General features: G+C 46.1%; 2 protein-coding genes across 2 annotated transcripts; both read left to right on the top strand.

Annotated features, from left to right (window-relative positions):
* Positions 1-1,066: 1,066 nt before the first annotated feature.
* CCL15 (C-C motif chemokine ligand 15) lies at positions 1,067-4,530 on the top strand. Its single transcript, XM_017676901.3, has 4 exons — positions 1,067-1,227; positions 3,247-3,294; positions 3,786-3,897; positions 4,255-4,530. The coding sequence occupies exons 1-4, from the start codon at positions 1,155-1,157 to the stop codon at positions 4,376-4,378; spliced, it is 357 nt and encodes a 118-aa protein (XP_017532390.1). The 5' UTR covers positions 1,067-1,154; the 3' UTR covers positions 4,379-4,530.
* An 11,255-nt stretch (positions 4,531-15,785) lies between these two features.
* CCL16 (C-C motif chemokine ligand 16) lies at positions 15,786-20,467 on the top strand. Its single transcript, XM_017676902.3, has 3 exons — positions 15,786-15,987; positions 18,287-18,407; positions 18,827-20,467. Exons 1-3 carry the CDS (start codon positions 15,915-15,917, stop codon positions 18,966-18,968), a joined length of 336 nt encoding a protein of 111 aa, XP_017532391.2. The 5' UTR covers positions 15,786-15,914; the 3' UTR covers positions 18,969-20,467.
* Positions 20,468-25,912: the final 5,445 nt, after the last annotated feature.

Below are 25,912 nucleotides of genomic sequence, written 5' to 3'. Positions count from 1 at the left end.
GACATGTTCCAGGTGGCATAGCCCAGGGAGTCCCTCACTAGCCATCCTGTGTCTGTGGGTCCTGGTCAGTCCTGTCCCTGACATTTACAGGGCCCAGGGCAGTAATCCATTGGGAGACCCCATGTCAGAAGAAATTTGGGCAGGGGGAGGTTATAATTTTAGAGAGAGTGTCCCAGAAAGGCTTACTAAAAAGATAACATTTGAGTAAAAGATCTGAAAGTTAGGGAGAAAGTAATATAGATGTTTGATGGAAGAGTGATGCAGGCAGGGGAAACAGAGGTCTCTGAGCCAGCCTCTGTGACCAAAGCAAAATGAGTAAGGGGAAGAGTGCAGAGACAGGGGCACAAAGAGCTTTCAGGGACCAGATCACACCAGGGTTTATATGTTATTATAAGGATTGGGCTTTTCATTGAGTGGGATTGAAAAACTGTGGGAGGACTGTGAACAGGACTGACCTGACATGTTTTGTATTTTCACAGGATCACCATGGCTGCAGTGTTGCGAATGAACTGAAGAGGGGCTAGGCTAAATAAGCAGACCAGGTAGGGGCTTTTGCAAGAATCCCAGCGAGAAACAAGGGTGGCTCAGACCAGGTAGAAAGAGTGGTGGAAGCGGTCAGGAATAATAAGATTCTGGACATATTTTTGGAAGTAGAGCCAACAGTATTTAGCAATGGGTTGGATATGGGGTATGAAATGAGAGAGGAGTCAAGGATAAGGATCAAGGTGCCACAGGAGGACTGCCACGGCCTGGCTGACACGCTATTGCATTCCCTCTGGTGGTCACCCCTGAGAGTAGGCTGTGTGTGCACTTCAAGGAGGCTACCTCCTGAGGAAAAACCTCAGATTCAGAGGATCCAATGATACTAGAGACAAGTCACCCTCTGTGTCACCCTCTGGTATCCACAGGGCAATTGGGAAAGCCCCAAGCCATCTCGGCCCTCTGCTTCCTCTTGCATTCCCAAGCCTTGTTCCCTTTACTTAGAAATAGCATGTTGCCTATTGTAGAGACAAAGAACAGCGTTCTGAACCTCTGCCCTGTAACTTCCTGATCCTCCTCCTCTTATAAATACAAGGGCAAAGCCGGGATCCCAGTGAGTGAGGGAGTAGCGAGCTCAGGAGTCCTCAGGCCAGCTCCACCCACACCCTGGGAAAATGAAGATCTCCACAGCTGCCTTCTTCCTCGTTTTCGCTGCTGCGCTTGGATCCCAGGCCCAGATCATTCGTGGTGAGTTCAGTGAGCCATTTCACTGGTGACAAGGTCTGTAGTAATCCATGGTCCAGGGAGGAGACACAGAGGGACACCTCTGCCCTCTGTGACTGCGCCCCCTCCCAGACATGGATGCTAACTTGGTACTTGTTTAAAAGCAGTAGTGGTAGGGTAGAGACCTCTCCCTGAAGCCTTTGGTCCTGGGGGGAAACTGTATACAGATGACTTGGGGAAACAATTCTCTCCCTTTTAATGGCCAGAATTATTTGATACCTTCTCATAATGGGCATAGGACTGTTAAATGCTAGATCAAAAGAATTATACATTTGTAGAAAGTATAGAATTCTATAATGTTAGAGCTCTTACATACCACCTAAGGTAAAAATATCATTTTGAAGAGGAAATCGGACAAGTCAGGCAAGGACTCACCAAATCCACCTAACTATTCTATTTATTTATTTAACAAATATCTAGTACCTCCTGTGTGCAAGCAGACACTGTGCTAAATGTCTTATAGATATCAATATGTAGGATCCTCCTAACAACCCTGTAGACTATCAGCAACTTATTACTTTTGCATATTATTGTTATTATCCTAATTTTTCTATTAAGGAAACCAAGGCACAGTAATCGTAGATAACCTGCTCAAGATCACCAGCTAGTAAGCAGTGGAGTTAGGATACAGGCTGGTTAGGAAGCTGGTATGGAAAGATAAGGCTATTTTAGACTTCTTTTTGCAAGCCCCCTTCATCATATCAAGCATATCAGGTGCACACATGCTTCATTAACTATAATTCACATGTGACTATATAAGAAATGAGCTAAGAGTTTAGCTGTGTTTGCCTAATTAGCATAATGCAGTTCCACAATCCTTTATCCAAAACTTTGGGGGATAGATGTATTTTGGAATGCAGAATTTTTCAGGTTTAGAAAGGTAATATAATCTAACCCAGCAATTCCACTTCTGGATATATACCCAAAGAACTGGAAGCAAGTACATGAAGAGATATTTGCACACGCATGCTAATAGGAGCATTATGAAAGGCAGAAGCAACCCAAGTGTTTGTTGACAAACAAATGGATGACAAAACAGGGTAGATATACATATATACAGTGAAATATTATTCAGTCTTAAAAAAGAAGGAAATTCTGACACATGCTACAAAAATGAACATTGAAAACATTACAATCAAATGATACAAGCCAGGAACAAAGGGCAAATACTGTATGATTCCACTCCTAGGAGGTACTTAGAGTAGTCAAATTCAGAGACAGAAAGTAGAATGGTGGTAGCCTGGGGGTTGGGGAGTTACGCTTAATGCAGCATTTTGGTTTTGCAACATACAAAATTTTTGAAAAAATTTCAGTGGATGGATTGTGTTATGGTTGTGCAATATGTAAACATAGTTAATGCTACTGAACTGTAAACTTCAAAATGGTTAAAATTGTGAATTTTTTATTTATATATTACCACATTTTCAAAAAAATTACATCTTTTAAAAGGTGACACATACATGGATGTTGCTTAACATCCCTGTCAAAGTCTGAGGGGCATACTTTAATCAAACACAGTAATATTTCTGCAGCAAACACATACAAATATTCACACTAATGAAATAAATAAAGACTATAAGTAGCCGCACTTTGCTTTGGGTGACATTGTGCCTTCAAGTCAGTTAACGTAAAATTTTTCTGTTTCCTGAGCCTTGTGGATTCCAGAAATGTATAGAAAGCACTGTGGACTGTATCACATTATGTAGCTATTCAATTGATTTATTCATGTTGGATTTATAGTGTGCTTTTTGTGTTTCAAAGTCAGTAGAAGGCTTTCATGTCTCAAATATTTTTTTAAATTCCCTGAAAAATCTCAAGGTCTTAACAGAAAAAACTGGCCTGGAGGCAGGCCTAGAACCCGGAGGGTGTCCAGTAGTACCTCCCTGGCAGAGGATGGAGGGAAGAAATGAGGCAGGTGTACAAGCTGAGACCATGCTTCCTTCAGGTGATTTCTCTCCTTCTTTGTCTGTTTCTCCCCAATAGAATCCCTGGTAGACATGCATCCATTTGAACCATCAATGCATACGGAAAGTAAGTACGTCATTACAGCATATATTTACAAGCAGCCAGGGGAAACAGATCTGCTCCATGGCTTCAATCCACCTTATTTACAGGGTGGGCAGGAGGACAGGGGGAGGGTCCCAAGCATGGTGAACATCTCCAAGAAAGAGCACCCTGGGTCGTGGGTCCCTCCCCTATAAATGACCTCTGTTCCACCTGGCTGTCCAGTCGGCTCACTCGGGGCAGTGGGTGCTCTCTGATGCCCCCTGCGGGCATCTGATCCTTCCTCATCTGTGAGAAATGGTCTGTGCTGTGGCCCTGCCTGGGTGCCCTCAGACATGCATCTCAACCCTGGGGAGAGAGAAGCAAGGAGATGCCAGCAAGTGCTGGCAGAGAAGCAAAGCACCGCTCTTGAGTCATTGCCTCTTCACCCTCCCCAGTACTTTGAAGGAAAGGGGGAAAGGATCTAGCTTTCCTCAAAAAAAGACTCAGTCCTTAAATGGCCCTTCCTCTTGCTGCAGGCTTTCACCGTCCCACTGACTGCTGCGTCTCCTACACCACACGAAATATCCGATGTGTATTCATGCAAGATTATTATGTAACAAGCAGTGAGTGCTCCATGCCTGCTGTCATGTAAGTGCCCAGCTCACTGGCCACATCTTGGGACAGGAGGACCTGAGGGATAGGAATCTGGAAAAGTCCCACCTTCTGGATCCTGCCAGGTCAGAGGAGGCTTGTGTCCTCATTAGGATCCTGCAGGGCACCAGGAATGAGATTCTCCAGTGAAGAGGGAAGGAAAGGCCCAGGAGTCACTAAGGGAGTCCCAGAGGCTGAGGGAGGGTCTTGGAGAGGAGACGCCCAAGCTCCTACAGCAGAGAAAGGAATGAGCAGGCTGGCCTGAGCGGGGAATCCGAGGGGCAGGGAGGATGAGGCCCCTATCCCCATTTGCAGCCCTCCCCGGTTTGTAATCTTTCTCTGCCTTGCCCCCAGCTTCTTCACCAAGAGGAGGCAGAAAGTCTGTGCCAACCCCAGAGATGAGCGAGTTCAGTCCTGCATAAGGTACCTGCAGCCGACCCAAGGGACCAAGGGGCTGAGAAAAATGAACCTTGCTTGAGAAGAGATGTAGGTGCCAGCCACCCCACCTCCACCTTCCTTGCCCCAACTACCTCCTGGGAGTTTCTTAACCTGGATTACTTTTTAAAAAGCAGCAATTACTGTTCTGTTTGGTTATAATAGCAATGCATTAATAAAGAGTATCCACTCTAACTTCACTTGAATTTTAAGAGAAAAAAGAAACTGTAGGAATTGTTGGACCTTGGATTTGTGGGGTTTCTTTTTTTCAAGATGGAACATCATAGCATAACTTTTTAAAAGACTGAGTATGTGTCAAAAATCGACTTAACCCTGGGAATGAGGGAACCATAAAACCGATCCAAAGATCATCTGAGGACAGAGATCATTTGAGGAACATTCATTGTGGATGGCATTCTGAAATTTTGCTAAGTTACAGAAAAACAGATTAATATCCTGTAAAACAATAAAACTGTAACTTGGGGGATTATGGTTTCTCCTAGACAAAAATCATTTGTATCTGTACTATATAAAAAAACTACAAGCAAACATGTAATTTCACAAAGTCTGGGGCCTGATCAATAGTAAATAAAACAGCAATCAAAAGTACATTCTCTCTACATATTTAAAAAATCCTAGGGTGGACCTTTTAGACAACGTTCCAATATGATGAAAATACAGTCATCCTTCTGCCTTATTTCTATGTTTTGGATGTTTTTCCTTAACATATATAACTTCCTAAAAGGTGTCTTCTTTAAAGTTAAAGGACATTAAGAAAAACCTCTAAAGCTGGTGTTAATATCAATTTTGCATTCATACCTATTAAAGCATATACACTTATAATTAGTAAACTTTGGTCAACTGTCTCAAAATTCAGAAGAAATCACTGAATTCTAAATGACAAGAAAACACTTTTTAATTCAGAAAAAAAACTGTTCAAAACCTATGTTTACTTTTTGGGTGATTTACCATAAAAATCAATGGGAAAAAACTGATAAGTATACATATCCTTTATAATAATAAATCACTATTAGAAAAAAATCCTAAAACAGTGATTAAAGCTGGGAATTAAAACTCCAAAGAGATTAAACACAAATTCACAGAATGTGTTATCTTATCCTCCCTACTAAAATAGCTGATCTTTAAATGTTTGACTACAGGTTAGAAATTTTTCTTTTACTCCATCATGTGGGAGTGGAGGGATGGGCAGGAAATTATTGGGGAAAAGAGGAAAAATAAGCATTCCAGGTGATTCTAAGGCAGGTGGTCCTAGGACCTCAGTGGGAGATACCCCTTTAGGAGGTGGGGGTAACCAGTGGGCAGCCAGCTGGTGGACTGGGGGAAGGAAAAGTGCCCTAGGATATTTCATCTCTTCAAGGATGCCTTTCTTTTTTCTCAGCACAAGCAGAAATACCTAGTTCCCTGACTTCGAGTGCAAATTTTGATTATAGGGGCCCTAGCTCTGGTGGGTGAGGAGGAAAGAGGAGTGGGGCTGCTCAGGCTTTCACTGGGTGCCCCAAGAGCTTCGTCCTCGGGGTGGGGCAAGGAAGGCCTTCTTGCCTTTGACCAGATGTCATCCAGGGCCCAGTTCTCTCTCTGGCCTGTTGTCCCCGCTGGAAGACTCTCACAACAGACAACCTTCTTTATTTGGAGAGCTGTTCTTGTAGCCTTATCCTGGGGCAAACCCTGCCCCTGGCTGTGCTGAAATGAGGACTAACAAGGTGAAAGCTTGTTCCCTCAACCCACTTCTTCTCCCAATGTCCACGGACTCTGAGCTTTGTGTTTCCCAGAGTCCTGCTGAGGAAACATATTTCCAATGATCTTCTCCCTCACCTGTATGAAGCTATAGATTTTTCAGCCTTCTTGTTTTGCCATCAAACTGATACATGAACAGTTTCCTTTCTACAGAACAGAAGTTGTTCATTTCATGGTCAGCTAATGTTATCTTTTCTGATTCCCTATGCTACTATGAAATTTTTATTTTATTTTATTATATATACACATCACTGTGGCTCAACAGTCCCCCTCATTCCCCCTACCCCCGACTATTACCCTCCCCCTTGGTAACCACTAGTCACTTTTCAGTGTCTATGAGTCTAATTCTGTTTTGCTTTATTTTTATATTTCATAAGTAAGTGAAATCATATGGTATTTGTCTTTCTCCGCCTGGCTTATTTCACTGGGCATAGTACCCTCTAGATCCACCCATATTGCAAATAACAGGATTTCCTTTCTTTTCTTCTTATGGTTGAAAATTTATTTTTATTTTCATATTTCTCCTGTCACTTTAATGCAGTTTGGGAGGTGAAAGAGGCACGCATAGAGGTTCACGGCTCTGGCCTATATTTGGACCCATTTCTAATCTTTCCCCTTGCTCTCATTACTGCACTGTGTTCTATTGAATTCAGAAACTTGGCATTAACACCAGCCCACTGAGCCCTGGAATATATGACTAAGTGATGACAAACAGTGACTTTCAGCTCTTTTGTAGAGATTTTGTTTCAGAGACTTGGTGAAAATCTCAAAGAGTTCTGGGTTAAAACTGCGCTAGGACTAAGGGGAATGTGTGTGATTTCACCAGGTCCTCTGGCTGGCCAAGTTGTTAGCTCAGTAGAATGACACGGAGAACACAGCCCACCTGAACAGTGTGGGTGGCAGGGATCTCCTAAGTGAGGCTTTGGGTCATGACAATGGCAGCTGAACCAAAATAAGGGATGGCAAGTGAGAAAGAATGACTTTCCTTCCCGCCCAAGCACCGGGTCACTCACAGGCCTTGCAGTCTTGGCAGGGGCGATGGCGTGTTATATCTAGTTTGATTGCATCATGTGTGCTCTATTTTTGCAGTTCCTCAAAAACAGCATGTTCCTTTTTGTTTCCTGCCTTTCTGTGGCACTTCTGCCATCAGTGCCCCTCCTCTCAACTCTTTCCTGCAAAATTCAACCCATCCAGCAAGGTTCAGTTTAGGGGTCATCACAAAACCTTCCCTCACTATCCCAGCCAGAGCGCCCACATCCCTTTCTCTGCAATCCTGAAAGAGGTATTTATTGTCAATCAAACAGATAGTTATTGAGTGATGACTTTATGATATACACTGTGGTAGTTATTAGGAAAACCATGAGAACAAAACAAACTAGATTCCTGCCCTTCAAAAATACTTCAGTGTAGAGAGGAGACTGAAAATAAGAATAAGATATATCTGTGTGCAGGAATCATATCTAATTCATCACTAAATCTCTAAACTAGTATGCAACACTGGATTAAAATGATAAGGTTGTTTGTATTAGGGTAACCGGCCTGGGGCTTAGGCCTCCCCAAGCCCCAGTCAGGCTACCCGAGGGCTAAAGAGACCAGTATATTAAAGCACACCAATTAAGAAGCTGCACTATAGATCAGGATTCTGAAACTTTAACATTGCATAAGAATCACCTAGAGGGCTTATTAAAACAGATTGCTGGATCCCACTCCCCAAAATTCTGATTCAGTAGGATTGAGAGGGACCAAAGAATAAACATTACTAACACGTTCCCAGGTTGCAGGGTGGAGTGGAAATTTGAGGAGAAACTCTCATTCTTGACTTTGTAACTTCAGCATCATTTGCAACTTTTATAAGAAGCACATAGTTAATAACCAAAAAACAATTTCAAAGAGCTGAAAAGATGTATTGTCCTTTCAAGGACAAACAACAAAATGGACCAGTTATTGACTTGTGTTGATATTTGATTTTTTTATGATGACGTTTATCAAAGTTGCTTAATTATACAAGAAACATAGAACTGCGGAAGCTTAAACATAGCAGTCTGACAACCAATTTTGAATTTCTACAAGTGAGAATCTTGGAAAGTACCTACAAAAAAAAGTATTTAAAAGTTGTAAAAACAACAAACCTGGCTAGAGCTGCATAGAAATCATCAAGGCATAAAATAGCAAATGGAAATATCCATATTTTTACTATTTCACAAGATTTTAAAAGTTATATAGCTCATTCTCTTTTCTCTTGGGTGGGCCAAGGGGCTTAACTGAGGTGTCAGCCAGGGCTGGGCAGAAGAACTCACATGGTTGAAGCCACTGGGGGTGGGGCCGAGAACACAACCTGTGTAGCCAGAGGGTCGCAGAGCAAAGAAGAAAACACATTGAGGTTAATGGAGTCAGGTTTCTCTCTGCTAGAGTAGGAAGGCAAACATAGAAAGGGAAGATTAAAATGAACTCTATGGGGTTGACTTGGAATTGAATGTATTGGATAAACTTATGGTTTTTCATATAGCTAAACAGATGATACAGAAATTGCTATAATTATGTGAAAACAATATAATAGAAATAGATATAAACTTACACATACCCTTATGCATATATGTTAATATATTTCCTTGTTTTGTCCACTTACAGCTCAGACCTAAAAGTAGTACCATTCCCTCAACAATGGGTACCCATTTCTTGGCTTCTCAAAATCATTCTCCACTAATGGGAACCAGGACTCACTGGAGAAATGGCTGATTCCAGAGCTGGGGCAAAGTATAAGATGACACTGGATCATCTTTTTGTGCCAAAAAGTAAGGAAACAAGGATACATAATAGATACCAAAATCTTCTAGACAGAAGAAAAACCAGATCACCACAAATGAAAGTTCAAAAAAGTTTTTCATATTCACAATGTAGAATTCTATACCCAGCAAAAAATACCGATCAAGTATGAGGGATGAATAATAACTTCTTCAGACAAGCAAAAAAAAAAAAAAAAAAAAAGACTCGGAAAGTTTATGTCCCACACATCCATTCTGTATTATTTGATTTTTTTAAATTAATGTATATATATTGCTTTGAAAAACATTTTTAACATTTGTTTCAATAGATGCTGCATACTCAGTAGTTGGCAACAGAATATTTAAGGTCTCTAATTATGTGGCTACCAAATTCCATTCATCTCACTGTACTGCAATTTTCATTACTTTTTTGAGTCTATCTTTAAGCTAAGAGTCCTCTGAGGTCAAGATCATCTTCATTCCCATGCTCCAAGAGCAGTCCAGCATCTGGCATTGGATGCTATGGCAAAAATATTCATTCCCTTTTCCTCCTGGGCACACAGATGAGCTATATTTCTTATGCTTTTGTCATTAAGTTGTAGCCAACTGTCTTCAGTTTGGCCCTGGAGTGTAAGTGAATGTAATTTATACCATTTCCACAACTAGTCCATAAAAATCTCCCAATCCCCCTCTACCTCTCCCCTTGGTAGCAAACTTGGAGGCCTTGTACTGAAAATGGTGGCATCACAGATAGAAGAAGCCTTAGTTCCTGAATAGGCTCATGAAACAGCCCTCCATGATACACACACCCTCATCCACTGCTCACCCACACTGAACTGTAACTTGAGCAAGAAATAAACTTTCATTTAATTAACCCCCTGAGATTTAGAGGCTGTTTATTATAGCAGTTAGCATATATAGCCTAATGTAGATAGGAACTCAGTAATTGCTTGAAAAACAAAGTAATTTCCTGTAAGGCTCCTAGCAACAACTTGGCAGGTAAGCTAAGCCTCTGTGAAAACAAAGTAAACACTGTTTCCTTCCATATGATATTTTCACCAGAAACAACTTATTTCCTTAGATTGTTCCTAATGGCAACTGTTATTTCATTTGAGCAGTTTAAATATGGTTGTTATTGATGATAACCAATCAGAAAATTTCTAATAAAAGGCTGGTCAGCACAGAAGCATGGGAATTCAGCCATTTCCTATGAGATATACACACTTAGATGAGCTCAATTAATTTATTTATCCTTCTTCTAAAATATGTATATATAGATCACCTGCTATATGCTAGGATCTGTGTGAATGGGCAAAAATAAATAACAGATGTTCCCTGCCCTGCCCTGATGAGTCCGGGAGAGAAGAGAAGATACAGCCTTCTAACAAAAACAGCAAGCAGAATGGGGGAAGTGCCCCTGACAAGAAGATAGTACAGGCCACTGGACTGAGTCTACAGAGGTGGATCTGTTCTGCAAGTCATTCTGTAAACATGAGCAATGCATTGGCCCTTCGGGAGCCTCAATTCCTCCTCAGTAAACATTCAGTTTAGACTAGTCTAAAGATGGCAAATTCACAGCCTGCAAGCTGCTCCATAAGAGACCACACATCAGTCACAGCACTCCTGAGGTGCAAGGACATAGCCTCAGGAACATTTCCAATACAGAGTTCCAGTCCATCCCTAGTCAATGAAGCCTACTAGTCATCCCTGAACTGGGTATTTCCTAAGTACCCGTCAAACTTCTGTGTAATCAAAGTCAGAAACCAGGAGAAGGTCCCAAGGGGATCCATTACCTGAGCTCAGAAAGGGCTAAGACTGAAGGCTTTGTAGAGCAGCCAGGCCAGCCAGAACATCTTTAGCAACTGCTAAAGTAAGGAAACAAGTAAGGAAACAAGGAGCTCCCATGTTTCTCCAGGGCAGAGTGGTTAAGAACAGAGACTTGAGCCACTGAGCCGCAGTGCACGAGTTTGAACCCTGATTTCTCTTATCAACTGCCAAAAGCTTGGGCAAGGTATTTGTGTCTGAATCTCTTCAACTGCTGATATATAAAGATTAAATGGGGTCATATTCGTAAAGCATTTGCGACAGTAGCTAGTGTATATGGAAACCATTACCCAATGTTGCAAAATAATCTTCTGAGCATCATGGCGCTTCTTCACCCCGGGGTATGGTGAAGGGATGGGCATGAGGCTGGGAGCCAAAGGTTCTGCTTAAATGTTTAAGTGAGGATTTCCTAGCCCTGATTGGTGAGACCTGACACGGGATACTCCAGACCTCACCCCATAACCCAAGTTTCCTCTGATCTCCAGACAAACAGATCCTGAATTTCCAGTCCCCATCTGCCTTTGTCTAGGCCTGGAACTGGAAATAGGCACAGGGCGCATCCCAGCCCTGAGATCTTTGCTAAGTCTGAGGGCGTGCTCCCCAGCGCCTGTGCCCACAGTCTACACCTAAGGAAGGGCTTGTATCAAAGGAGTTAAATGGATTCCGTCTGGGGATGGAAGGCAATTTCCTCCCTGAAATTTTGGCTCTCTACACTTTCTTCACTCCACCCTCAACAAATGTGCAGGATATGAAATTGCTGAGGCATCCGCTGCTTTCTACTGCCTTTGAAATCTTAGTTCCCTTATTTTAAAAAATATTTTCCCTCCATGACCATTTCTCAATGTTTCCTCAGCCCAAGAACCTCAGGAGCCCCTGCCAGGCCAGCTCTCCTCCTGCAGCGGCTCGCCCGACGGGAGGATGAAGGTCCCCAAGGCCGCCGCCACCTCCTCACTCCTCCTCCTCCTCTCCCCCCACCTCGCCGCGGCCCTGTGGTCCGAGACGGAGCTCTCCCCACGTGAGTGCAGCACTGTGTCTTCTTGCCCATCCACTCCCTGTGGGGAAATAAGTAGGAGGCAGGTTGCTGGGGATGCAAGGGGAGGGGGCTCTAGAAGGAGGCTGGTGGCTGCATGAACTGGTCTTATCCTTACCCCCATCCCATGACCAGTTCCCCGTCCCACCAAGGAATGGATTGAGGCCAGCCTGCCCCTCCATTCCCACAATCCATCTCTCTTTGCTGTTAAGCAGAAGAACGGCCCGCCCCTTACCCCAAGGAAGGCTGAGGAGAAGTGTTTGGAAGCCCTCAAGGCCATTTTGTCTATTTACCTCCTGAGATGGGGGCCCGGCCCGCCTCCAGGGTCAGCCCTACCCCATGAGCACAGCAGGGCTTAGGTGTGAGTTGGGGGATCAAGACAAGCCACCTTGTTTCAGCTTATTTCTTAGGATGAGCTACTTTTACACACAACGGAAATGATTCCTCACCCTTCAATTTTACCTCATTTCCTTTGCATAAACTGAGGGAAACAAAGAGGGTTGTCAAAATAAGGCTAGCCTAAAGCTAATGGTAATCTGGACAGTCTGGTTTGCCTCTCTAAAAAGTTGTTCATCAGCTCAGAGGAACATGGTGGGAGTGGGCCTCAAGGACCAGGGGATCCCTCATTCCATTCCTGGGACAGTGAGGATGCTCCTAGCATGGCGCTGGAGAAAAGACCACGTCTTGCACTCTCCACCCAAGTGATGCCCTCTGAGGCCATCGTGATGCACACTCACGCTTTGGTCCAGGTCGGCCACATAATGTGCACATCCCCATCACTCCACAACAGGACACATCCTTGTTTCTTTCTGCAGGGCCCTCCTTCTGAGAGCCCTTCCTGCTCCCTCTAGGATTCAAGCTGGGCATGATTTCACTGACACCTCTTACACCTCCTATAAGAGACATGAAATTCCAGAATCTAATGAAAATAACTGAAAAACCACCTAATCCAGAGATTTTTTTATAAATTAAAATCACCAAACTTCTCCTTCAAGCAAAGTCTTACATAGATTGAACACCCAAGACTCCACTCTCACATGTACCAGTGCTGAGACAGACTCTGAACCTCCCTGAGCCCCAAGAAGTTCAAGGTAAAAACCCCCAACCCAGTCCAGTGACCCCATGGGCAGATTGGGAAACCGAGAGGGGCATAAGGTCACAGGCACAAAGCCAGCAAAGGTGAGAGGGGTTAGAACCTGGGTGTCCTGACTCCCTGGCCATTGACCTTGGCCCTTAGGATGGGCATCCTTCCCTTTCTGCAAGACATGGATCCAAAGAGGACACGGGCAGCATGGGGGGATGGGGAGGGGACATGCATTCCCAAATGGCATGGATCCCAGTCCTTATTGGAATTTCCTCCAAATATTCCTCCTGTTTGGAGCATCTCTGAGTCTGCCCCACAGGGATGGTGTGTGCTCACTGAGAAGACCTGGGCTACCTGGCTCTCCATCCTGATGAAAGTCGTCAGCCAGCCTTTCTAGGAGGGGTTGAAGAACAGGAAGGAGGGTGATTGCAGGGGGAGAAGGGAAAGAGGAGCCAGAGGACCGAGCTTCTCCACAGCCCTGTCTCCAGGTACTGCCCCCATAAGGCCTGGATCTCAGCTCCCCTCCACACTGTCTCCTCAGGAGGACCTCACCACCCTGCCAACTGCTGCTTCACCTACGTTACCCGAGCAATCCTGCGTCACCAGATTAAAGATTATTATGAGACCAGCAGCCGGTGTCCCAAGCCCGGAATTATGTAGGTGGCACTACAACTATGCTGTGTGGGGGGAAGCCAGCAGGGCCTGGGGCAGTCGTGGTGGCCTGGGAGGAACCCGGTGTGGGGACCTCCCCAGGGCACAGGTGTGCGGATAGGGAAAGAGGCAGCCAAGGGGCAACCTGAGGGCTTTTGGCCGGCTGGGGCCCCCAGGGGCCAGGAAGAAGCTGACCCCATGGCGGGGTAGGCATTAGGGGAGGGGGGAGAAGGCATGGGGCACTTTCCGGGGGAGGGGTGGAACACCAAGGCTAGAAGGGTCAAGGGGCCCTGAGGCCTCTAGCAAAGGAAGGAGACAGTGCAGATGGGCGAGGAACCTGTGAGGGCGAGAGGACAGGCTTTCACTTCCTAGCTGCTAGACCCCAGGTTTGTGATCCTTCTCCCTCTTGCTCCACAGCTTCATCACCATAAAGGGCTATTCTGTCTGTGCCAAGCCCAGTGATAACTGGGTCCAGGATTACATCAGGACCTGGAGGGGAAAGGAGAGGCCCAGAAGCAGTAGAGAGGACAGAGCTGGAAATCTGAGAGAAGAGGCTAATAACCCGACTCATCCCCGACTCCCATGGGACACTACCCAGCCCTGAATTAAAGGCCATCCATGTCCCTCCCTGCCTTCATTCATTTCTACTGCATTTACCAGGGGACTGAGGACCCTGGGGAGCTGGGCCCAGGGTTGCACCTCAGCATCAAGCCTTCTTTTGCAGAAGTCTGGCCAGAGGCTGGTGCGAAAACATAGGTCAGGCCTGCGACCAGGGTAACGGGAAGCCTAGCAGAAAGTGAGAAAGACGCTCAGTGTAAAGGCCACTTTACACAACAATAACTACAATAGTAACAGATACCATTTTCTTAGCACTTTCTATATCCCAAGCACTCTGCTAAGCAGCACATGTTTCACTGACTCTTCCCAAGTGTAAAGCTAAGAACTGCCACCTGCTTTTGCAGGCAAACCTCCTCAAAGACCTCTCCGTAGCAGTCAAACTCCATCACTCTTTTTCTGTGCAGCTCCCAAGGCTTTGTTCCCAGCACCTGGGGTGAGAGTGACTCCCGGGCATGTTTTATCCAATCTGTCCCCCTCCACTTACACATGTCAGGTTGTACTATATTGTTTTATTCACTTTTGTGTTCTCACAAAGTCTAGCAAAAAGCCTGGCCCATACCAGGTGCTCAGGAAATGGATGGATGGATGGATGGATGGATGGATGGATGGATGGATGGATGGATGGATGGACGGACATACGGAATGAGGCAGGAATAAGGAGGAGGCCAATGCTCCAGGAATAACACCCAGCTGTTCCCAGTGGCTCTCGGACCCATCCTCAGGGTTCAAGGAGGAGCTCTGTGTACTCAGAGGGACAGCACAGCCAGTATAGACACTAAGGCCACCCTCCCCTTGCCTCCAGCCTTCCACAGACCAGGTCCAAGAGGAAGCCCACACACTAAAGTTACAACCGGGCTTCCTCACACTTTCTCTCCTCCATAAACAAAGGTCAGCAGGGCACCCCACATCCATGCCCTCCCCACCCTCATAAAAAGCTACAGCTTCACCACCTTAGACCTGGTGCTAAGGGGCCGTTGCAGCCCTGGCCAAGGCCAGAGGGCAGAAGCCGAACTCTGGGAACCAGAACAGGCTGTCAGGCCCACAGCGGTGGAGCGCCCTCTGTTGGCGGTGACTGGCCATGGGGGCAGGTTGGATAAACCCATCCTGCAGGGAGGGATCAGCCAACTAAACCTGAACTTGGTTCAGAGTCCAATATCCAAAGGGCCCGATGAGAGCGTCACCAAATAAGCCAAACACCTCAGCAACGAATGGGGACCCAAGGATCAGGCACATCGTTTTTTCAAAGTATTAGTAACATAACCTGTGACATGAAAGAGCGTGAACTCAGTCATGTGTCCTTGGACTGGGGTTGGGGGGACATCCTTTGCAGAGGTCACTAAGGCCTATCCTTGGCTCAGTCTGTGCTCTCTTATCTTGCTTTACGTTTACCCTGCCCAAGAGCAATCAGCTGGGGGAACCAGAGAGGCCCTGCCCTCCTCCCCTTCCCCAGCATGGAGATGGTGGCAGGGAACAGGGTGATGAAACGGGTCTGGTTTCCAGGACTGCCTATCTGCCTCCTACCTATGTGTCTTTGAACAATTCATTTCACCTCTCTAGGCCCCAGTGGTCTCTTTTGTAAGATGAGAATAATAATCTCCACCTCAGCATGGTGAGGAGTAAGTAAAACTGGGCAGTGCACACTTGGCCACACACTCCCTTTCAGCTCGGCACCAGGCCCCGCCCTCCACCGCCCTCTCTTTCAGCAAACACGGAGGGAAGCCCGTTGTTTCTCCTCCTCTACCAGCGTTCAGGTGGTCAGAGTCCAGACAGCTGGGAGGTCAGAGAGCGGACAGCCAGCCCCAGGAGGACCCCTCTGCTCAGCCCTCTCCCGAGGTGACCTGCCGCCGCGGGGAGGATGGCGGTCTCCACGGCTGCCCTCTTGCTCCTCACTCTCCTCCTCACCACTGCCGCTTCTCACAGCCAGCCCAGTGAGTGCACCTGTCCCTCTAGAGCAGGAATGAGAAAGGGGACAGGGCAGCTGGCAGCGAGGGGACGCCGAGAGCACTGTCAGGCCACCAGCCCCAGGGGCCTCTCCTCCCCTGCTGTCCTCAGACTCTCCCCTTTGTACATAGAGCCCGCTGTGGGCCAGATCCTTCTGGGGTCAGGCAGCTCCAGGGAGCTGCAGCAAGGTCGGGTCGGGAGTCCTGAGAACACAGAACAGGAATGACCGTTTAGGAGGAGCCAGGGAAGTTAACAGAAGAGACAGTAATGAACGTAAGCAGTGCAGGGTAGAGCAAGGCAAGTGGGCAAGAAGAGATGTAGATGCTCTGGGAGTGGGACAAAGAGAGCCGGGGAGGCAGGCTGAGGTGAGGCTTGGGGCCAGGAAGCCCACCAAACCCCGCTTCCTCGCACCATCTGGCACAGACTGCCAGGACTATCAGAGCAGCCAACAAAAGTCCCAATGGGATGCCCAAGTTTGCCATTTGAGGTTTCATGGCCCCACTTCCATGCCCTAGTCTAGGTCAAAATGAAGTCTGCAGAAACAGGAAAGGGGTTGGGAAGATTCTGGAGCTGTGGGATGCTTGGAACCTATGGAGAAGGAGCTTTGTTTTACCCACTCCCTACCCCTTCCTCCACCATCATGTATGAGGATCTGAGGACAGGGAAGAGACCAAGACACTGAGGCCTTCCATATGCCTGCTTTCCGCTGCCCCAGCTCCTCTTTTCTCCCCAGACTACATAGTCGGGCCAGACTCTGCCTGTATAAACACTCGGAGGTGCAAAGGTCATCATACGATTTAATATGCCCGCACGCTCTGAGGATGCACCTGGTCTTTGTAAACTTTGCTTTGAGAACCAGGGTCATGAATGTCACTGTGTACACAGGTTCATCTGGTGGGTTGGGACGTGCAACAATACTCAGTAGGAAGGTCAAGCAGACCAGTGCAATGGGTTCGAGGAAGAGGAAATGGTTCACCCAAAGCATGGATCATCCAAATGTTGCTCTCTAGATGTTGCAAGTGTTGCCACCAACTGGAAGCAAGGAGTCAGGGGGGATCTGTACTCTGCAGGTTTGGGGATGGGGGGAGGTCTTTGCCCGCATTCCTGTGTGATACCGTATCCCCAACTGAGTAGTCAGGGGAGCTCAAGGGAAACAGTGCTAACAACAGACTAAGTCCAGCCTCCTGTGAGTGTCGAAGAGAGGAGAAAAGAGCCATTTCCAGGCAAGAAGAGCGCCCGTTACTACCATCTGCTCTTAATTCTGACAAGCATGGACTGAGCCTTTCTATGCGCCAGGCTCTGAGTTAAGGGCTTTACAAGCATCTTGTCAGCTAATCCTTTTATGACCCTAGGCCAGAAGCATCTTTTTACCCTCATTTAATGGATGAGGAAACCAAGAAAGATTAAGAAATTTGCCTAAGACTCAAATCATTTAGTCAAGGTTTCAATTCAAGATGTATGACCCCAAAGACTAAACAGAACACTTTTCCTCCTGCCCCAAATTCTTTGGCCCACCTCACACTCCTCCCTGGCCTCAGCCTCTCTAATGCCTCCAGGAGAGTCCAGACTCCTACGCCCACTCAGAAGGTGTGGTGGCCCTGCCCTCTTTCCAGTTTCATCCCTTATTCCTTTTTCCTTCTCGTTTCCATCTGCAGCTACTCAGTTCTCCTCAGACACACAGAGTTTCCCGCACCTTCAGACCTTCACACATTTCTTTCTTTCAGATCATACATCCCTTTTGTTTATCTAAATCCTACCCGTCATTTTTGTGTGTTGGGAATCAACTCAGGCCCACATGCTGTGGGATGTCTTCCCCAACCACCCATGCTGGGCTAGGTGCCCCTCATTCTATTTCCATAGCACCTTTGCCAAATTCTATCCCCAACGACGTTGTAGTATTTATCTTTTCACTTTCTCCTTTGCACCCTGACTAGGCTGTAAGGTACTTAAGAGTTGTCACTGTGTCTTCCTCATGTTCTTACCCCCGTGGAGCCTAGAAGGTAATATGAGCTCAACACATGTGCGCCAAGTCCTGGTTCATCAGCAAATGTGACTAACCGAGTCATTTGTACTCGCTGAAACTCAGTTCAGAGGCTGAAGGTTTTCCAGCTATTTCCCCCAAAGAAGTTCATCTTTTCATTTTCTTTGTTACCCATCGAGCTATCATATGACCCTTCTAACAGATGGCTTTGCCATCAGAGGAGTGGAATGCAGTGGGAGATGGAGGTGGGCAGCGATGGCTCCCTCTCTGCCTCCATGTCCCAGCTTCCAATGTGATTCCCTCAGGAATTCCTGAGTCGGTGAACTCGCCGTCCACCTGCTGCCTGAAGTACCATGAGAAAGTATTGCCAAAGAAACTGGTGGTGGGATACAGAAAGGCCCTCAACTGTTACTTGCCAGCAATCATGTAAGCACTTCCCTGTAGATATTTTTGTGGAAAGGGAAGGGGAACGTGGAGCCGGACTGGGATGCCCTGAACCAAGAAGTCTCCATGCTGGAGGCAGGGGAATAGCCGTTAAAGGCTTGGGCTTTGACTCTCTCAGTACAGGCCTGGATGTAATTCTTGATTTTGCCACTTGGAGCTGCACGGCCCAATGAATGGCAGGCATGATGAAATCCTAGCTGGAGGATCTGGGCTGTCGGGGGAAAGGGCTGGAAGAAGAGGCCAGAGGGGGAGGCTCTCCATGGAGACACGGGTGGCGGAGGCCTAGGGACGTGGTAAAGAGCATGAGGCAAGCCCTGTATAAGCTAGAAGTGGGGGAGTGTGGACTGGACCCCCACCTGACTCCATGGCCCATGATGGTCTAACTTCATCTGCCTCCACAGCTTTGTTACCAAGAAGAACCGAGAGATCTGCACGAACCCCAAAGACAAATGGGTCCAAGATTACATCAAAGATCCCAACCTACCTTTGCTGCCCCCCAGGAACCTGGCCCCAGTTATTACTATTAGATCAGTCAAAGGCTAACCCCACCTCTTCAACTCCCCATGACCAGTAGGCCTCAGTAGAAACCCAGGTTTGGGAAAGAAAAGCATAACCCTGCAAAAACATGGGCAGCTTTGCAGTATGAATGACAGCCACATTCAGAGAAGTGGGCCAGTGGTCCAGGATATGATTAAAAGTATTTCAAATATGTTCTTACTCTCTGGAAGAAATGCCAAAGTTAAGGGAGGTGGGCAGAGATACATTCTTAACACACAGAAAAACATTATTTCACATTCTTCTCATTGCACTGCTTCCAGTTCCACACCTCACACCATACACCAGCCATTCGAAATAATTATGTCCACAGCCTCCAACAGCCAGACTATTACTGGCCTCTCACTTATTAAGAGCCAACAGAACTCTTGACTTTATCCTTATCCCTTCTCTAGACTTCTTTTTTTCCCTACAATATTCTTTTCCTTTAAATGTAAACCTTTCTTAGCAGGGCAGGGTAGGAATAGGCACATGCTAACAATTTTTCCCCTCGCTACCAAGTTTTGCTTGATCCCTCAGTATTTGGTCTTCCCCTGGACAGCCTGGCTACAGAGAATGCTGAAACAAAACAGGAGCTGTTGACCTCTAGTCCCACCCTAAGCCACCAGTTTATTTCACATAGCATAATGTCTTCAGAGTTGATTAATGTTGTCTCATGTGTCCGACTTTATTCCCCCTTAAGGCTGAATAATATCTCATTGTAGATATCTCCCACATTTTTGTTTGTTCACTTATCCATCAATAGACATTTGAATATTCCCTTTTTCTTAACATTAACCAGAATTAGCAGGTCTTGGTTTCTGTTACTTGCACCAAAAGCATTTTGATTTGCACAATGACCCATCAATACCCATGTCAGCCAGGCAGGGGTTCAAAGGCAGGTAAGGGCCTGAGGCTCTAACCCACGAGCTTCCTGCCCTTGGCCCTCTACAGCAGGCCAGTGCTACCTGCTTTAGAATCTCTTGGACTAGGAGGTCCTGCTTCTTGACCCAGGAATTTCTCTCCACCCTTCCTGTTATCAAAGCTGAGGTGTTACAGCTCAGTATGATCCGTCTTCTCTCCCCAGGAGCTCACTGCCCAGGGACAGCACAATCACCAACAAATATAACGTAGTTAGGCCCAAACCTTTGCTTGCAGAAGCCAGAGTGGACGTGGAGAGGTGGTAGGGCTTAGATCGACCCAGGGGCCAGAACAAGTGTGTGTACACTCAAGGCAGCAGGAAGTTTCAAAGTCCTTAGCCAACACCAGGGTCAATATCAGGGAACCAGAGTTCAAAGGCCTACAGGACAGGAAGGGGCTGAAAACAGGAAGCACAGCCAGGCCCAGGATCTTGGCAAGCTGGAATGGAAATGTTATTATTTTTCTTTCTTTGGTCCATCAGAAGAATTCAATGTTGAGATGTCAGTCTGAAGACCTAATTGAAAGTCTGTATACAAAGTCAAATCCCCATCCCAGCAAATAATATAAAACTTGCCTGAAACTCCTAATGGTTCAGAACCAGAAGTACTTTTCTCATGGGCATTCAGTTGTTTTTGAAGAGGGCTATTCCTAGTCTTTTCAAGGTAGATAGATGCCCAGCTTCACACATCACACACCACATCCCCAAAAAGGACTTCCTCATTGTCACACACAGGGGTCTCTCAGCCCTGCTTATCCTGAAGCGAAGACCTCACCCACATCAGCTTTACATCCTAACAGCTTACGTGACTGTCTGCCTTGTAGAACGTAGGTGATTAATTGAGAGAGGGCAGAAAATAAGGCCTAGAATAGTAACAGTGGGTTGTTTTCCCTCCTATGTCAGAGAAAGGGTTGGCTCAGTGTGGGCAGAGGGCACACACAGCAACAGGGGAAACCAGTGGTCAGGACAGCAAGAGAAGAAAATGAGGAAGTACTCTGGGTAGTATAAACAGCATTTTACCTGTTTGGCAAGAGGTCTGGCTGCACTGTCCCCTCTCTGCCCAGACATCTAATATACCATGAGAACACAACCCAGATGATCAGGCGTCCTCAGGCCTATAAGAAATATTATTTGGCCTTTAGAATGGCCTTCTGAAATGGGCTATATGAGCATGCATTTCTGCATAAGAGAGCACCCACGTGTATGCACATGTGTGTGAGTGACCAGTGAGAGTTGTCGGCAGCCTAAACTAGTATTTGGGGGACACAGTTAATGCAATAGCTTAAAAGCACTGGCTCCAAATTCAGACAGGCAAATCTAGGTTCAGATCCCAACTCTGTCACTTACCACAGGACACAGGGCAACTGCTAACACATACTAAGTCTCAGTTTCGGTATTTGTCAGATCAGTAACAGCCTCCTGAAGTTGAAAGGATTAAAAGAATAGTTAGCACAAAGTAAATGCTCAGTGGATGAGCCTTATTATTCCAGTAGCTGACTTTACTGTAGGACCATACATTGTAGGGCAGAAAGGAGTTTCCCTGATTGTAAAGACAAGGGAACTAAAGTCCAGAAAAGGAGATTGACTTGCCCGAGGACACACTACCAGCCACCCGCAGATCTGCCATTAGAACTGGGTCCATATTTTAAGTAAAAGAACCCTCCGACACGAGCCTGAGGCTTGTATGAGAATGGGGAACATCGGGTACATCTGACAGCAAGAGCAATAGCTCAAGACCCGAGGGCCTCCTTTCCCATGGCCTGGATCCTGAGAGCCTGGCCTCCGCTCAGCTTTCCTCTGATTCCTGCCAAGAAGACTTTGAACAAGCAATGGGCAGATGCAGAAAGAGACTCTAATCTCTCCAGAGCCTGGTATTGATCAGCAATGGCCTTTACCTCTTTGAGCTCTGTTTCCTCATCTGCAAAAAGGAACTAATTTCTTCAGGGTTGTGGTGACAGTCCCCAACCACTGGCACAGAGTCTGGGACAAGCATTATTTTTTAAATGGTTTAATTATTTATATATAGATATTTCTATATATAATATTATTACATTATATATTAAATATATGATAAATATTTTATACATATAATATATTTAATATATATAAAGATAAAGTGTTAATTCTCTCTGCAGCTAAAACAAGAATCCCTCTGATGGAGGAAACAACCTGTTAAGAAAATGTGTCAATAACCCCAGCCAAGGCAGAAAACTCCCCCAGGGCGGGGTGACAGACTGGAGCCAGGACTTCAGGGGCAGGGGCTGAGTTGCTCTGTGTGGACCAAGAGGAAAGACTGTTTTGCCTTTGAGAGCCAGAGGAGAGTAGAGAGAGGGGCCTGAGAGCAGGCAGTGAACAGCAGGGCCTCCCCGCTCCCTGTAGCCTTCAAAACACTCTGATTACTTAGCTCCCAGAATCCCTGATGTCAGTGGTTTGGGGGAAAGTGATGAGGGAGACAGTCACCATCAAGGTGGACACAGATGTGAGACAGGGCCAGCACCCCTGGCAGAAGGAATTAGAGATTGGGAAATGTGAACTATGTCCTGGGGGATTCACAGAAGCCTTATGGGTGCTTTGGATTCCCCTAGACTGTAGAACTGGGGAAATGAAAACAGCCCCAAGCAGCTCTCAGGTATTTGTCAGATCAGTAACAGCCTCCTGAAGGAGAGCCAGGGACATGACTTTAGCTGGAGTGGCGAGGGAAGGTCTCACCGAGGAGGTGACATGCAAACCTGAGAGCTAAGTGATCGGAGCAAATCAGCCACGTGAGGACCAGGGAGAGGGGACAACCAGTGTAAAAGCCCAGGGCAGGAACCAGCTCGGTACTTGGGAGCAGTGTGGCTGGAGGATGGAGGATGAAAAGGAAAACAGCTTGAGAAGCTAGAAAGACAGAAGCAGCTCAGGAGGACTTCATAAGCCAGAGTAAGGAATGTGTAATTTATTTCAAGGGAGGTGGGAAGCCACTAAGCAGCCAAGTAAGGTCATCTGACTTATATATTTAAAAAACACTGACTGCTATGCGTACATGGATTACTGGGGGACAAGAGAAATCAGTTAGGACACACCTACATCAGTCCAGGCTATAGGTAACAGTGGCTGGGACCAGGGAGAAGGGGTGGAGGTACAGGAAAGTGAGCAGATTAAGGAGCTGTTTGGCGGATAGAAGGGAAAAGACATGCTGAGAAGGATCTGGGCTTAAGCAACTAGGTGCGTGTTGGTACAGTTTATAGAAATAGGGAAGTCTGCGGAAAAGGCAAGCTGGGCGGTGGAATTAGGAGTTCTGTCTGGGCCATGTTCATTCTGAGACGCTTGTTAGGTCTCCACGTGGCCATGCTGGGTAGGGAGCTGGCTATGTGAGTCTGGAATGCCAGCAGAAGTTCAAGCTGGGGATACAAAGCCATAGGACAGCCGGAGTCAGCTGGGAAAAGGACAGAATGGGTAATAAGTAACAAGCTCAGGGGCATTCAAACATCTAGAAGTAGAACAGAGCAGAAGTAGCACATAAATGGAATGGAGGAGTAGCCAGTGAGACTGCAGGAAATCAGGAGAGTGTGGCAATCTGACAGCCAAGAGAAGAAAAGTATTCAAGAGGGAATAGCAAACGTGATGAGTGCTGCCAAGAGATAAAGGGAGAACAGGACATGGCCATTGGGTTTGATCTATGTAGGTCACAGTGACCTCAATGAGAAGTGAGCTGGTGAGACACTCCCAGTGGAAGGTAGGATAGAAGCCCAACCGCAGAGAGTAGGAAAAAGAGGGGATTGTGGAAGTAGGGACCAGGACTCTACATAGGCAGCTCTTCTAAGAGTCTTTCTGTGAAGGAAAACAAAATTTAGGGCAGAAGCAGAAGCAGTAGGATCTTAACAGAGGGTTTTTTAAGATGAAAGAATTTGGATCACGTTTGTGTGCTGTTATGCCAAGTATTCAGCCTCTCTGAGCTTTACCTTTCCTTTCTACAAAACAGAGACTAAACACCCACAGTTGCAGGTTATTAGGAGAATCACATCAGTTGACATACATGAAGTGCCCGGTACCGGGCCTCATCTCATGTCACAGCAGAGATTCTATTCTTACGGGCTCCCCTCCAAGAGAAAGAAAGGCTTGCGCCTAGCAGGTTCTCACTGGTAAAGCAAGATGACAGTTCTCAGAACCCACGTTGCTGATTACAAGAGAAGGAGTAGCTGGCAGAAAAGGAGCCGAGTCATGACAGGATCAAGAAGTCGATTGTGAGCACAGTTAGCACAGCTCCCCGCTGACCACACACCCAGAACTCCCCTCCTCCCTCCGTGCATTCCTCCCAGGAAGGAGCCTTGTCCTCCAGGCTCTGTAATGTCAGGTTTCTCATCTGAACCACAGAACACAGATGACTTGAGTGACTATGTTCTCAGTTCTCCCAAGGATGATACATGACTAGCACCATCCTAGATGCAAAGGAGGAAAAGTTAATCCATTACATCCCATGCATGTATTTGACCCCAGCGGACCCTCAGAGGGCAGGGACCACCACTTCCAATTTACCCTTTGCACCCCAGCGGGCTTCACTAAATGTCTGTTCATGAAATTCACACAAAGGCCTGGGAGGTGGGCAGAGGGATGTGCAGAAGTCAATGTGATGAGCCCTTCTGGCTGTGAGTCAGGTGGTCAGGGCAGGGAAATGTCTCCGCGGAACTGGCATTTTAAGCCAGGTCCTGGAAGGTAAAAGGGGTTGCAGCCACTGCAAAGCAGTTCTAGTCTGACTAGATCTTAGGAAATTTAGTGGGCAGCGTCACCCAGTGGTTAAAATCACAATAACTAGCCTAGTGAGTTCTTTAAAGGGCTAGCACAAGGAAGTGTCTAAAAAGGAAGATCAGCTGTGCATCAGCCTACCTGCTGAGATGGTCCCTCCTGGTGCACACACTTTCCCACTTCCCTGATTTCCCCCTTTTTGCTGGGTGCTAAGGTTTTCAGTCCACACCACAGCAGAAAAGATAGAGATCCTACTCTCATCGAGCTTTTATTTTAGTGGAAAGACCATACACAAATATATACATCAGGTAGTGATAAGTTTTATAAAGAAGAATAAAGCAGAATTAAGGTGATAGTAGGAGTGCAAAAGACAGATTTGTACTAGTCAAGAGAAATTCCAATGACAATTTGGCTTATTGAACTTGTTACTTAAGGTTCTGTGTCCAGCCTGGAGAATCAAGCACCTAACAAACCTAACAAATGGATTATTATACAGATAAAGGTTACAAACTGGACAAAATTCTTAACATACAGTTGAGGGCATGGGAGACTATGCAAAAAGCAGGTAGGCTTTGGACAGGCATTGAAAATTAGAGCAGGCAACAGGCATGGAGTGAGGGACTAATTTTTGTGGCTTTGTCTTGAGGTCAGCTGCAGTTGCAGTAGAGGATGCCTTAGGGTTGGCCAAAACTCAAGTAAGAAAGTCTGTAGTCTTTCTGGGGAAGGAGCCTGAGGCAATAGTAGCCACTGTAGAGAGAGGGGGGACCCTGGAAGAAAAATCAGCAAAGGGGAATCCCAAATTCTTTGTATAAACTTAGCCCAAGTTTCTAGTCCTGACAACCGTATGTCCTTGGGGGAAACTGAAAACAGCTTGCAGCTAAAACTTAAAGAACTGAACTAAAATATGAGTCACCATCCACTGCAGGCATGAAAGTTTGTACTTTGAATCTAAGTTAATAGCCTGCTAAAACAAAACATCACTCTTCAGACCAGTATAATAAAATCCAGAGTCTCTACAACATGATGGCAAAATGTCCAAGATACAATCTAAAATCATTCAACATATGAAAAGCCAGCAAAATATGCTCCAGTCTCAAGAGAAGAGATTATCAATAGATGTCAATACTAAGAAGAACTAGATAATGGAATTTTCAGACAAGGATTTGAAAGCAGCTATTATAACTATATTTAGTGAGGTAAAGGAAAATATGTCCATAATGAATATAAAAATAGGAAAGCTCTGCAGAGAAAAAGAAAATAGGTTTTAAAACAAAAATTTTAGAGCTAAAATGGTTCTTAAAAAATAGCATAG

Source organism: Manis javanica, chromosome 4 (genome assembly GCF_040802235.1).
Source record: "Manis javanica isolate MJ-LG chromosome 4, MJ_LKY, whole genome shotgun sequence".
Classification (NCBI taxonomy): Eukaryota; Metazoa; Chordata; class Mammalia; order Pholidota; family Manidae; genus Manis; species Manis javanica.
This window is presented reverse-complemented; position numbering and strand designations above follow the sequence as displayed.